This window comes from Paroedura picta, chromosome 5 (assembly GCF_049243985.1).
Source record: "Paroedura picta isolate Pp20150507F chromosome 5, Ppicta_v3.0, whole genome shotgun sequence".
In the NCBI taxonomy this organism is placed as follows: Eukaryota; Metazoa; Chordata; class Lepidosauria; order Squamata; family Gekkonidae; genus Paroedura; species Paroedura picta.
The window spans coordinates 129,764,860-129,779,052 of record NC_135373.1 but is presented as its reverse complement, the minus strand read 5'-3'; the positions used below and the strand labels follow the sequence as shown (position 1 = coordinate 129,779,052).

The window sequence follows — 14,193 nt, the reverse complement described above, 5'->3', positions numbered from 1 at the left end:
AAATGGATGCATTGACAAATATTCCGTTTAGAAGAAGATCTAGGGTTGTTGTTTTTTTTTGTATCCTTCTTTTTACTACCCAAAGGAGTGTCTAAGCAGTTTACAGTCACTTACCCTTCCTCTCCCAACAACAGGCACCCTGTGAGGTAGGTGAGGCTGGGAGAGCTCTAAAAGAACTGTGACGGGCCCAAGGTCACTCAGCTGGCTTCATGTGGAGGAGTGGGAAATCAAACCCGGTTCTCCAGATTAGAAGCCGCTGCTCTTAACCCACTATACCAACCTGGCTCTTAAAGGGTTACGGGATTAGTAGTCTGGATTGCATGCCTCGATACTTGTGATAACCTTCTATTTGCCAAGAATTTAGATGTTGCTTCCTCCCAATCCTTCCCCATTACACATGGGCCTCATGGAAACCTGGAATCACCCTATTAAACAGGTCCATCCTGTGCCCCTCTGAGGATCATCAACCTCCGTCTATTGGGAATGAACAGGGCTTGCAAGACAGTAATACATCCTTTCCGGTTATTTTGGAATTCCTTGAGGCTATTCATGCATCTCCTTCACGGCACAGCTTCTTCCAAAAACCCATTTCCTGGCTCATTAGCACCTCCCTTACAAGGCAGAAATCTGTCCTCTCCTCCCTTCCTGGTTAGTTATCCATCTGGAAGTTTAGTCAATGGTAGAATTTACAACAATCTGCACATCTCCTGGCCCGTTATCACCCACTGGACACCCCACAGTGATCTCACGAGGACTCTCATACAAAGAAGAAGTTTCAAATGTGCCCATGGGAGCTTGGGGGCCAGCATTCCCCCTAATGGAAAGATGAATTCTAATGTGGTTCCAGTCAAAAAAGTAACCTCCAAATTCACTGTTGGCAACCAGGACTCCGAACTTCAGTCTAATAACAAAGAAAGGTTTTGGGTTGAGGCCCGGTTTCAGGGACAACTAGGGCCACTGCTCTGGCCAGCGCTACCACGCTCTGTGATCCTGTACCTGTGCAGGTTTGACAATAAATTGGGGAAGGTTTGGGGATTATGCCACCATTTTATGGGTTTTATGAGTTTTCGTATTGGGGGTTGTGATTTATTTTATTGGGGGTGTAATTCTGTCTTTTGTGTGACCCGCCACGAGTCTCTGGAGAGTGGTGGGATAAAAATCCAATACATAAATAAATCAATAATAACAATGGTTTTATTTATATTTAATTTATTTGTATTTAAATTTCTAGACCGCCCTTGTTGGCACAGCCACCTCGGGACAGTTTATAACATGTTAAAAAACAGAATAGCAGTTCAAATCAATTAAAGCAATTAAAATAGATTATTTATTTATATATAAACTTCTAGGCCTGTGGCATCAATATTAAAGAGCCAAGCAAGAAGAGAGCCCCAGAAACCCATCGAGCCTCCAAGATTTATTTTACATTTCTTTTTAGGCCACCCCTCTCTGGCGACAGTCTTGGGCCGGCTAGCAGCATTTTAAAATTCCATATTCATTAAAACAACAACAACAACAACAACAAGGTCCGTCGTGGAAGCCTGAGGGCAGATAGATCACATTGAAACCCCCCCCCCCCAGGCAAACGTGGTGAGGGTGGAGCGGGCAGGGGGCCCATTTGGATGTTAAGAAGTGCTAGCTTTGGCCACAACTACAAGCCCGGTGGGCCTCTTGTGGCGCAGAGTGGTAAGGCAGCCGTCTGAAACCTTTGCCCATGAGGCTGGGAGTTCGATCCCAGCAGCCGGCTCAAGGTTGACTCAGCCTTCCACCCTTCCGAGGTCGGTAAAATGAGTACCCAGCTTGCTGGGGGGTAAACGGTAACGACCGGGGAAGGCACTGGCAAACCACCCCGTGTTGAGTCTGCCATGAAAACGCTGGAGGGCGTCACCCCAAGGGTCAGACATGACTCGGTGCTTGCACCGGGGATCCCTTTACCTTACAAGCCCGGTGGAAGAATGCCATTTTACAGGCTGTTCCACAAGGTCCCGGAACTCTGTTAGCAACTTGTTCCACCAGACTGGAGCCGGAACTAAGAAGACCCTGCCTCTGGTTAAGGCCAGGCGACCTTCTCTGGGACTGGTGGGTTCTTAGGTGGACACGGACACTCGTATAAATATAAATATAATAAATAAATAAATAGTAGTGATTAGAGCTCTTTATTAGAACCCCGGCATGTTAGAAGTAGCAACTGATCCACTCCCCCCCCTGAAACCCCCAACTTATTTAGAATCATAGAATCGTAGAATCATAGAGTTGGAAGGGCCATACAGGCCATAGAATCATAGAATCATAGAGTTGGAAGGGGCCATACAGGCCATCTAGTCCAACCCCCTGCTCAACGCAGGATCAGCCCTAAGCATCCTAAAGCATCCAAGAAAAGTGTGTATCCAACCTTTGCTTGAAGACTGCCAGTGAGGGGGAGCTCACCACCTCCTTAGGCAGCCTATTCCACTGCTGAACTACTCTGACTGTGAAAAACTTTTTCCTGATATCTAGCCTATATCGTTGTACTTGTAGTTTAAACCCATTACTGCGTGTCCTCTCCTCTGCAGCCAACGGAAACAGCATCCTGCCCTCCTCCAAGTGACAACCTTTCAAATATACATAAGCAAACAATGGATCTTCCTGCCACTGTGCACTATTGGTCAGTTTCAGTTTAAACTGACTGGATCCGGCAAATAGGATCCAGTCCACATTGGTCAGTTACATCGTAAGCTAGGATCCTGCCTTGAATCTCAAGCTTGGTTGTTGGCAGGTCTACAGACACGGCAGGGACCATCAGTAAGTTGGGACTAGCTGAGCAAAATACTCTTTAGGGCAGGGGTAGTCAACCCGTGGTCCTCCAGCTGTTCATGGACTACAATTCCCATGAGCCCCTGCCAGCAAATGCTGGCAGGGGCTCACGGGAATTTAGTCCATGAACAGCTGGAGGACCACAGGTTGACTACCCCTGCTTTAGGGCATGTATTTGGAGAGAAGGTCCGTAGGATACGCAGGTCCCAGATTGTGTAAGACCTTGAAGGTTAAAACCAACACCTTGAACCTAATCCAGAACTCCACCGGCAGCCAGGGCGGCTGCTGGAGAACAGGTTGAATGTGGGCTGTCCACAGAGTCTCAGCAGCTGTATGGGCCAGAGACTCTTGTTTGGCACCTGAGCCCTTCTCTTGCTGCTTTGAACATTCATCCTACAGGATTAGGCAACATACAGGACTGTCTGCTCTGCTCCTTTGACATACTGTGGAACCGCCCCCGTTCATTTCAGCCTGGAGAACTTCCTGGTCGGGCCGTATTTATTTATTTATTTGTTTGTTAATTTATATACCACCCTCCCTGAAGGCTCAGGACAGTTTACATGAAACAAGAGGCTGTCCCGTGCAGTCACCATGCAGCTGAGAGCATTATAGGTTGGCCAACCTCCAGGTGGGACCTGCAGTTCTCCTGGCATTACACCTTATGGCCAGATGACAGAGACCAGTTCTCCTAGAGGAAATGTCTGCTCCGGAGGGTGGACTCTGCGGCATCGTACCTTGCTAAGGCCCCTCCCCTTCCCAAACTCCCCTCCCCCCCGAATCTCCAGGTATTTTCTAACCCAGAGGTGGCAGTGCTTGAGATGCAGGGAGGCAGGATGCGGAGAGACACGAGTCATTTGTGTTCATCAAAAACAAGTCAGAACAGGAAGCAAGCCCAATCCACAAGATTTAGAGGGGTCAGGGAACATCAGTATGCGTCTACCAAACACACTGAGAAAAAATATCCAGGGTGATATTTTATCCTCACCGGCTTTGGCCTCACCTGCGAGGAAGGTTAAGCTGCCAGTGAGCAACTCATCCGAGGTTGCCCAGGATAATTAAGGAGTGAAAGAGGATTTATATCCGGCTTTCCCTAACTCTAGTCTTGGGCTCTACCCACAGTGTCACACTGGCTCTCACGCACTTCTGCACTCCCTGCCACATGCTTGAAAAGAGCGGTAAGAGAAAAAGTATGGGAGCTTACGATGACAGCTCATTGTCCACAATACTCTAGGAACTTCCCAAGTCTTTATGGTGTATTCCATAGAGAATAGGGAAATTCCTAGAGCACCCAGAAGTGACATCACAGCTTTCCATCCCATGCTCCACTCCCACCTGACTTCCTCTGACCTATTTGGGAACCTTCCTTGGCTGCTGTTCATTCATTTCCCTCATTCGGGCACAACTGGATGATGGCATAGAATGCCTTGTCCAAACTGTGGCTCTCCAGATATCCATAGACTACAGCAGGTGCTGGCAGGGGCTCATGGTAATTGTAGTCCCTGAACATTCGGAGAGCCACAGTTTGGCCACCCCTGGCACAGAAGGTGGATGACATATTTCTGGGCATTTGGCCACGGCCTGCTGGGAGTTTCGGTCACAGATCTGGTTTCCCACAAACACACAGTGTAGACGGAAACGCACAGAGAGGAGCAAACTGTATTTTAAAGGTCCTCGCCATCGATGACGGACTCGAACGAGTCGGTCGCCACTTCCTCGTAATCCTTCTCCAAGGCAGAGAGGTCTTCTCGGGCCTCTACAAACTCCCCTTCTTCCATGCCTTCGCCCACATACCAATGCACGAAGGCTCTCTTGGCGAACATGAGGTCAAACTTGTGGTTCAGCCTGGCCCAGGCCTCGGCGATGGCGGTGGTGTTGCTGAGCATGCAAACCGCTCGTTGGACCTGGGCAAGGTCTCCTCCTGGGGTGACTGTCGGAGGCTGGTAGTTGATGCCCACCTGGTAGGGACAAGCAGAGACGACCCGTCAGCCGAAGATGAATAAACAGAAAGAAATTTCCAAGCTGGTGATGGCAAAAAGCTTTATTCAAAATAAGTTCCTAGGTATAAATCCTCTTTTTTGTATTTTATTTCCTCAGTAATTCCTCAGTAAACTTATTTCTTAATTTGTTTTTTTTTTCAGGGATACAAACGAAGTCTTCAACCCACGACCTAATTCTTATATTTTATATACTTTATACTTTATATTTTAAGCCATATAACTTGGGTCTATTAGTATCAAAGGTCCATAAAGGTAACTGTCTTATAAATGACCTGGTAGGGACAGCAGAAGAAAGCAAGTGACAACAACCAATGAGATCACTCTTAAACCACAGTGCTTAAATTGACTTTAAGAGAGACGTAAAACAAAGGAGAGTGGTGACACCCAGTATGGAACTTGGGATCCCCACGGTGCCTGCTGATATGCTCCCTGGGATCCACTGGATTGCCCCCCATAACAAAGAGTCAGTCTTGGCTTTCTCCCCGTTAACGGAGTGGGGAGGGTTCAGCTATGAGATACGCTCCTCTTCCAAGAGATATGCCCCTCTACGCTCCTCCCCCCACCAAAAATATATTATGTGGAATAGATTCTTTATTTATATTTTGATGAACTTTTCAACTTGTGCTCAGGCTTATATAGATGCGAGGTCTGCAGCCCCACACACCTGTAGGAGAGGGCTGCCCAAGGGAGAAGAGAAAGTAAAGGCAATCCTGGCCCTTTCGGAAATCACTTGAAAGAGGAAGTAGTAGCTCATCTGCTTCCTCTTCATCCCTGCTCAGTAGCCTTTCTCAACTTTTTTACCATTGAGAAACCCCAAAAACATTCTTCAGGCTTTGAGAAACCCAAGAAGTGGCACGGTCGTGCAGAACATGGTTGGGGAACATAGCTGTGCACATGCCGATCTGGGGCCCCTCCCCTTCCCGCCCCCTCTAGGCCATTGAGGAGGCTGGGGTCAACAAGACCATATATGTTCATACTCCGGATAAATACCTATAAAAAGAGAATTAACTTCCACCCATTCGGAAAACCATTCCAGAGCTTGGTCTAAGTGAACATCTCCTTCCTTTTCCATGTGCAGAAAATGGTTGTATCCAGTCACAAGATTGCATGTCAGAAGAAAACAGAAGAAAATCTGCTCTATCTCACCTTGAATCCAGTTGGGCACCAGTCCACAAACTGGATGCTCCTCTTGGTCTTGATGGCGGCGATGGCCACGTTGACGTCTTTGGGCACGACATCGCCGCGGTACAGCATGCAGCAGGCCATGTACTTCCCGTGGCGGGGGTCACACTTCACCATCTGGTTGTTGGGCTCGAAGCAGGAGCTGGTGATTTCCGCCACAGAGAGCTGCTCGTGGTAAGCCCTCTCGGAGGAGATGATGGGGGCGTAGGTCACCAGCGGGAAGTGGATGCGAGGGTAGGGCACCAGGTTGGTCTGGAACTCGGTCAGGTCCACGTTGAGGGCTCCGTCGAAGCGCAGGGAAGCGGTGATGGAGGAGACGATCTGGCTGATGAGACGGTTGAGGTTGGTGTAGGTGGGGCGCTCGATGTCCAGGTTGCGACGGCAGATGTCGTAGATGGCCTCGTTGTCCACCATGAAGGCACAGTCGGAATGCTCCAGGGTGGTGTGGGTGGTCAGGATGGAGTTGTAGGGCTCCACCACGGCCGTGGACACCTGGGGGGCTGGGTAGATGGCGAACTCCAGCTTGGACTTCTTGCCATAGTCCACGGACAGGCGTTCCATCAGCAGGGAGGTAAAGCCGGAGCCCGTCCCCCCACCAAAGCTGTGGAATATCAGGAATCCTTGTAGACCAGAGCAGGTGTCTGCCTGGAAACAAAAACATAATGAAATGCTAACTTTCTACATGCAGGATTTGTCTGTTTGCTTGCCTTTTTCTTACAGCAAGTTTTTCAGACAGGTTTTGTCAAACCGTGGGGTTTCTTGGTGGCCCTGGAAGAGTTTTCTGAATGGGTGGGAGTTAATATATTTATATTTATACTTATACTTATACTTATACTTATACTTATACTTATACTTATACTTATACTTATACTTATACTTATACTTATACTTATACTTATACTTATACTTATACTTATACTTATACTTATACTTATACTTATACTTATACTTATACTTATACTTATACTTATACTTATATGGTGACATGATCATATATGGCCCTGTTGACCTCCCAAAATGGCCTATGACGTGCCTGGAGGGGGTGGAAAGGGGAGGGGCCTCGAGTGGGCGTAGGTTTCCCAACCGTATCTTGCACAATTGGGCCACTTCTGGGGTTTCTCGAAAACTGAAAAATGTTTCAGGGGTATCTCAATGGTTAAAAAGTTGAGAAAGGCTATCTTAGAGGGAGACTACAAATAATGAGATACTCCCTCTGCGTTGATTTTCCTTCTGTTATTATTTTTGTAACGTTGGGAGGAAGGAACCCATGGTTCTTTAGGGTCATTTATCCCCATACTTAAGATATCTACACCTCTTGTGCTCCTGCAATGAGGGCTCAGATTAGGTCACAACATCCTTCTCCCCTCCTCTATTTAATCCTCAAAACAAGAACCTGAGGAGGAACATTACGCTGAGAGAGACTGACCTTCCCAAGGCCACCGAAAGAGCTTCCATGGCAGAGAGACACTTTGACCTTGTGCCTCGCAAATCCCAGTCTGATTCTAACCTCTGTGCAGCAGAAACTGAATATTCCAATTTCACTGGTGATTTAATGCAAACAAGGACACATATTGTGCACTAATCTGGAAATATTCATGTGACTTCTGCCAAAATGTGGAGAGACCGTGTGGCTTAGTCATAGAGCGTCTGTTTGACATCCAGGAGGTCCAAGGTACAGTCCCTGGTGTCTCCAGTTAAAAGGATCTGGAGAGAGGTGATGGGAAAGACCTCTACCTGAGACCCTGGAGAGCCACTGTCGGTCTGAGAGGATAGTTTTGACTTTGAGGGACCTAAATGGTCTGATTCAGTATTATTTATGGTACGGCTTTAAAAGGATGCAATGTAGAGCAGGGGTAGTCAACCTGTGGTCCTCCAGATGTTCATGGACTACCATTCCCATGAGCCCCTGCCAATGCTGGCAGGGGCTCATGGGAATTGTAGCCCATGGACATCTGGAGGACCACAGGTTGACTACTCCTGATGTAGAGGATGGAGCAGAGTTGTTCTCTCTTGCCCCGGAGGGACGTACCAGAACCAATGGGATGAAATTAATTCAAAAGAAATTCCGTCTAAACATCAAGAAGAAATTCCTGACCGTTAGAGCGGTTTCTCAGTGGAACAGGCTTCCTCGGGAGGTGGTGGGTTCTCCATCTTTGGAAATTCTTAAACAGAGGCTGGAGAGCCATCTGATGGAGAAGTTGATTCTGTGAGGGTTCAAGGGGTTGGCAGGTTACAGTGGATGAGCGATAGGGTTGTGAGTGTCTTGCATAGTGCAGGGGGTTGGACTAGATGACCCAGGAGATCCCTTCCAACTCTATTATTCTACGATTCTGGCAGGTGTGCCTTGTAGCCAGCAGATCTGAGGACTGTCTGGCAGCCAGGCAAGGGACATTCAGAGGTGGTCTGCCATTTCCTGCCTCTGTGTCATGATCCCTAGTGTTCCTTGGAGGAACTCCACCTCAATCCTTAGAGGTCTCCCATCCGAATACTATCTAGGGTTGGCCTTGCTTCGCTTCTGAGATCTCACGGGATCAGGCATACCTGGGGAACCCAGCTCAGAGCTGATTCATCTTCATGCGTCCATCCTAAAAGATGCTTCCCCCACTCGGCTACATCATACATTGAAGGGACTGGGCTCTTACCAGTTTTCGAATGCGATCCAAGGCCAGATCGATTCTATCTTTGCCAATTGTATAGTGGCCACGGGCGTAATTGTTCGCTGCATCCTCTTTGCCAGTGATCAGCTGCTCAGGGTGGAATAGCTGCCGGTAGGCCCCAGCCCGTACTTCATCTAGAACCGGAAGGAAAAGGTAAACTCTGAGACAGGGAGCAAGAAAAAGAAGGCTTCACTCACTTCCGGGTTTTCCATAGAAGTGATGTCAAACCATTGCTGTCAGCCCTTTTCTAATTTTTCTGGAGAAGGGGGTCTTCTAGACCCAGATTGGGGCTGGAAAGCCTGCCTGAGAAGAGTCACCCTTGGACCACCCTACACAAGAGGCTCCAAACACCTCAGGGTGTCTAGAGGAAGGCCACCACACAAGAACAGTCCAGGGTATCCCCAGGTCCCACCTGGAGGCTGACATCCCTACTGAGACGCGACATCACTGGCTCTCAAGAATTTCACCAGAAATCAGTAAAATCCTTGAGTGTCTCCTTACCCCCAAAGTTCCCCACTGCTAGTTCAAGCAGAGATCAGAGCCAAGTGGTGGCTGCAAGTCATTGCCTGCCAGAGTGGATAAGTTGGAAGCCCCAGCTCAGGGCTGGCCAAATTGGGGCTCTCCAGATGTCTATGGACTACAATTACCATGAGCCAGTGTTGCCAGGGGCTCGTGGTAATTGTAGTCCATGGACATCTGGAGAGCCCCAGTTTGGCCTTCCCTGCTCTAGCTGAAATTCTCAACCTTCAAAAATGGCCCCAGGTCTCTTGGCAGCCATTTTGTGGTGGCATCCCCTACCTGCTCTCAGCAAAATTTGGGCACCTCCTCCTAGACTCACCAACAACCGTTTGCTCCAGATCCACCATGATGGCCCGTGGCACGTGCTTCCCAGTGCCCGTCTCTCTGAAGAATGTTGCGAAGGAGTCATCGTTGCTGACGTTGTGGAGTTCGCCAAAGGTGCCGTCAGGCTGAATCCCGTGCTCCAGGCAGAACAGCTCCCAGCAGGCATTGCCAATCTGAACTCCGGCCTGGCCAATGTGAACAGAGATGCACTCACGCTGGAGCACAAGGAACAAGAAAGAGAGTCAGAGGAAACAATGCATGATGCTCATCCTTGTACCCCTTCTTCCCACTGCCCCAGGTAGTTCAATTGATCTCAGTTAAGACACCCCGGCCAGTCAGGGAAGACTGCTTTGGAGCAGGAAGTTAATTCGCAAAAAGCAGAAATCTACACTTATACTGGTTGTGATTTTTCAAATATCGAAGCTTATATCCACTCCTGGATATCATGGGGGAAAGGTAGAGTCACTCTGGATCAGTCAAGCATGTTGCAGAGGGAAAATTTAAAGTGCCCCAAATCAGAATGGAAATCGATTTCAGTATAGACGGGAGGGATTTATTGGGACTGGAAGTAGGTAAAAAGCCCCGTGCAGACTCAACTCAGATCTCAGGAGCTAAGTGGGGTCAGTCCTAATTAGAACTTGGATGGGAGCCCACCAAGGAAACCCAGGCTCATTAACCTGGGGCAGGATGTCAAACCACCTCCAAATGCCTCTTGTCTTGAAAACTCTACAGGGCTGCCATTTGATGACAAAGATTATTTTTAAAAAGGAGGTTTGTTTTCTATATCCTGCTTTTCACTGCCCGAAGGAGTCTCAAAGCGGCTTATAATCGCCTTCCCTTCCTCTCCCTGTGAGGTAGGTGGGGCTGAGAGAGCTCTGAGAGAACTGCTCTATGAGAACAGCTCTAACAAGACTGTTATTAGCCCAAGGTCATGCAACTGGCTGCATGTGGAGGAGTGGGAAATCAATCTCAGTTCACCAGATTACAAGCCATTGCTCTTAACTACTGCACCAAGCTGGCTATCTAAAAATAGACAGGGCATGTTTTTGAGATCAGTGGGCAACCCTGCCCCTAAGTATTTTCTTTTTTAATTTTCTCAGATATATCTAGATAGGGTCATGTTTTCTGAGAGGCCCCAAAACATCCTCCTTGGGGAAAGTCTGCATTTCCACAAATCTGCAGCTCAGCGGTGCACCACATACCCCCTGCTCTGTAACCCAACTGCATTGTGTGTCTTAGATTGGCGCTTGCAGATATCAAAATAGTTTGTGGATGAAATTTAATGGTTTCATGCACGCTGGTGTTGCTTCTGCCTGCCTAAAACAAAGCAGCTTTGAGAAACCGTGAGGGGACGGGGGCGGCTGAGAAGAAAAGACCCCCTTCAGCCGCCTTTGTCCTGCTCTAAGGCATTTCAGTGGGCAGAAAGAGGTATTGTTCGTAGAACAGAAAAGGATCGCCAAAGGGCCTGAGGAAAAATTATCTTAACGGATGAAGGATTAATGTGTGGAAATGGGCAACAGAAGCTTTTGGTGACTCAGAGGCAAGAACAGTTATTTTTATACCCCGAAGGAGTCTTAAAGTGGCTTACAATCCCCTTCCACTCACCACAACAGACACCCTGCCAGGTAGGTGAGGCCGAGACAGCTGTGACAGGACTGCTCTGTGAGAACAGCACTAACAGGACTGAGACTAGTCCAAGGTCACCAGCTGGCTGCAGTGGCGGAATCAAAGCTGGCTCTCCAGAATAAAATCCATCACTCTTAACCACTACATCAAGAACATTACTTTTATAAAATAACTAGTAATCAAGCCCGTTGTAATCAAAATACAGCGGGCGCTAGGCAAGGGAGCCTCCGGCAGTTGTGTGCAGCTTTGCGCCTCCCGACGCATCAGGCCGCCAGCAAGGGAGCTACGCGCGGCTCGCAGTTGCTCCTTTTTCACCAGGGCGGGAATCGGCCCGCGCCTGCCAATTGGCCCCGCCGATGGTCTGTCCAGAGGAAGGGGCCAATCGGCACCCTTCCTCATTCCGGACAGAGCCCGCCCTAACTCCTCCCCCTAAGCCCTTATGGCTTTATTTAGTCCGCGGCGCCATGGGCTGTGTTAACATATACCTTTCAGAGTCTGTTAGAGGGAGGCAACTCTTTGTCCAAAAAGTTAACAACTTAGCAGTGACTTGTGGGGCAATACCAAAATCATACACTTTTAGCCTCGCTAACTTGTACGAACTTAGAAGTGTGTGACTCTAAGACTGCTTCAGTTGTTAAAAGTTGATTGATAGAGAGGTCAGAAGAAAGGCACCATGACTTTAAGCAGAGGTTGGAAGAGCCATCTGCTGGGGATAGAGTTATGCCAAACCAAAAAAGGGTAGTTAAATTCAGGGTTAACGGCAGCCCACGAATGGAACATGCCCCACACAGATCAAAATGGTTCAGCACAGTTATGTTCGCTCTTTCTCCTAGAAGAAGGGGGGGGGGATTGCCTGGGAAGGGGCTTCATTTAACCTTTCAGTTTTGTGTCCCAACTTAGAAGCATCACAGAGTGAAAATGAAGATAAAAATGGCTGCCAGCCATTCTATCAGCTGAACGCTGGATGCTGTACTGCTCAGCTGTTAGGCTTAAATGGGCAACCCAAGCAGCTGAATCAAACAGGCCAAAAGTCCACTAAATGTTTGGCGAATAGGCCATCCCTGAACACCAGTTACCAAGCTCTGAACCAGCCCAAGTTCAGCCCAAATTTTGGCTTGTGAGCCGGTTTGTGCCCATCCCTGGTTGGGGATGCTGTATTTGCATATTTCTGCACTGAGCAGGAGATAGGGCTAGGGGACCCCCCCAAAAAACACCTTCTGCATCTCAAATGGAGGATAAGTAGATACTAGAAAAATACCTCCTGCAGTCGCTCATTTAAGAAGTGAAACACAAGCTGATGTGAGCCAAGTGCCACTGAGAGCTTATGTCCTGATATCTGGCTAATACGACTGAAGAAAATTATGAAACAGGCTTTGTTATACCGGAATCCTGTTCAGCATACATTGTAGAGAATTTCTCCTTTGGTGTTCAAGGATCGGACAACAGGACTTTGTGGCCATCGATCACTCCTGAGGACACGTCATTAAAGTGCATCAATCCCTTCTTAGTCCCCATCATTAAAGTGCATGTCATTAAAGTACCCATCTTGTGCACAACCAGGAAGCAGCATTTTAACAAACTGGATTCAGATTCATCCTCTCATAGTCCTATGCGGCCATTAGCCAAACACCAAACTGAGTTTCCCCCCTAGAACTTTAATCTCAAACTAACTGCATTGGCTGTACTTTGATGCTCCCCCAGCCTACATTTAAGCCTTCCCATCCTTCTCCCACCCTGGCAGGAGTTTCCGAGTGTTTCCCTGCCACAGCCACACGCCCAGTGGTGATGTGAATGGACAAACATTGGCTGAATTCTGGCGTAGCCACATTCCATCCCTCCCCTAGCCATTCCAGAAGCTCCTGTTCTTGGTTCTCTTCCCCCTGCCACAGACCTAGAGAAGAACAGTTGCCCAAAGCAGTTTTCTACCTCCTTGGTCCTGCTTCTCTAGAAGTGAGAGCCACCCTTTCCCCAGAGAACCCTTTTTACCATGGTGCCTGCAGTGGAGCTCCTTCCTCCTTCCTGATCAACCACAGCAGCTTTGGGTGCTGATGTTCCCACTGCTGCCTCACTCTCAGCAGTTTGGTGCCAAGGGGCCTAGGCCAAGCATGTCATCCCAGGGGAGTGTCCTGGAGCATCACAGTGCAGTGGAGGACGGAGGTCACAATCAGCCCTGGCAACCTCCATTTCCCCTCAGCTGCCCCTCTGCATCACTCGCCCACAGTCAAAGAGGGGGGCCATGTGGGTACCCTCCAAAGACGATGGGATCTTCTCCTCGTACTAAAAGCAGTAAGTGGATGAGAAAATGTCCTGGACTCTCTATGTCAGGCCGGATAAATCAGGATTTGACTGATCCCAAACAGTTAAAAACAACACTCGGCACATTTGTGTTACATGAAGCATTACAGGACGTAAGATATGAGAGAACATGTACAGAGTTTCTCCCATTGTGGGACAGACTTCAGTTGTATGAAGTTTTAAGCTTTCCAGTGCAGGAGGGAGGAGGGACCCAGGTTCGTCTGTCTTCACAGGGCAAGACAGAGGGGGAACATGTGAGATCAGGGACCAATCAGAAACAGCTGATGTAATGGAGAAACAGACACATGTGCAATCGTAATGGCACACGGGGATAGGAATGGAACAGAATAGAGTTATCTTTGCTGCATCGAAGAAAATACTTTTTTTTCCTTGTGCCAATAAAGGTATCTGAATCTAGTTTTTTATCTGAAAGCAAGGGGACTTTTTCTTCCTTTTTGCTACAGCAAAAGAAATTCCAACCCTTTTGCTACTCAAGCGGTCTCTTGTGGAATACACAGAGGATCTCTCAAGATGGCCGAGGCTGAACCTTTCCTTTGTCGTCCTGCAGGGATGATTCGCCACCAAACACAACTGCTTTCAAACATGCAAATGCAGCTCTTTTCACAGCTGCATAATCCCGGAATCCCGGCAACCACGATGTGTGGTGTGTTGACTAAACAGATTCAAGATACAGAATGCCTTACCCACAGTTGATACGGTGCATAAATATGCAAGGATTGATAACAGCGAACAATTAACATATGACAACCGCCCTCTGGCAGCCATTTTGGAAATCAGCA

At 48.2% G+C, this 14,193-nt stretch overlaps 1 protein-coding gene across 1 annotated transcript; it reads right to left on the bottom strand.

The window, feature by feature from the left end:
• Positions 1 to 4,431: 4,431 nt before the first annotated feature.
• On the bottom strand, positions 4,432 to 13,451 carry LOC143838780 (tubulin alpha-8 chain-like). The gene is made up of 5 exons (XM_077340678.1): positions 13,085 to 13,451; positions 9,468 to 9,687; positions 8,615 to 8,763; positions 5,937 to 6,617; positions 4,432 to 4,748 (listed from the first exon to the last, which is right to left on the bottom strand). Exons 1-5 carry the CDS (start codon positions 13,085 to 13,087, stop codon positions 4,455 to 4,457), a joined length of 1,347 nt encoding a protein of 448 aa, XP_077196793.1. The 5' UTR covers positions 13,088 to 13,451; the 3' UTR covers positions 4,432 to 4,454.
• Between the last annotated feature and the right edge of the window lie 742 nt (positions 13,452 to 14,193).

What these genes read in the sequence shown, in the direction of transcription:
- LOC143838780 (XM_077340678.1), bottom strand. An exon ending in TCTGGAGCAAACGGTTGTTG is followed by an intron (nt 8,764 to 9,467) that starts GTGAGTCTAGGA and finishes TTCCGGTTCTAG; the next exon opens with ATGAAGTACGGGCTGGGGCC. An exon ending in TGGATCGCATTCGAAAACTG is followed by an intron (nt 6,618 to 8,614) that starts GTAAGAGCCCAG and finishes TTTTGTTTCCAG; the next exon opens with GCAGACACCTGCTCTGGTCT.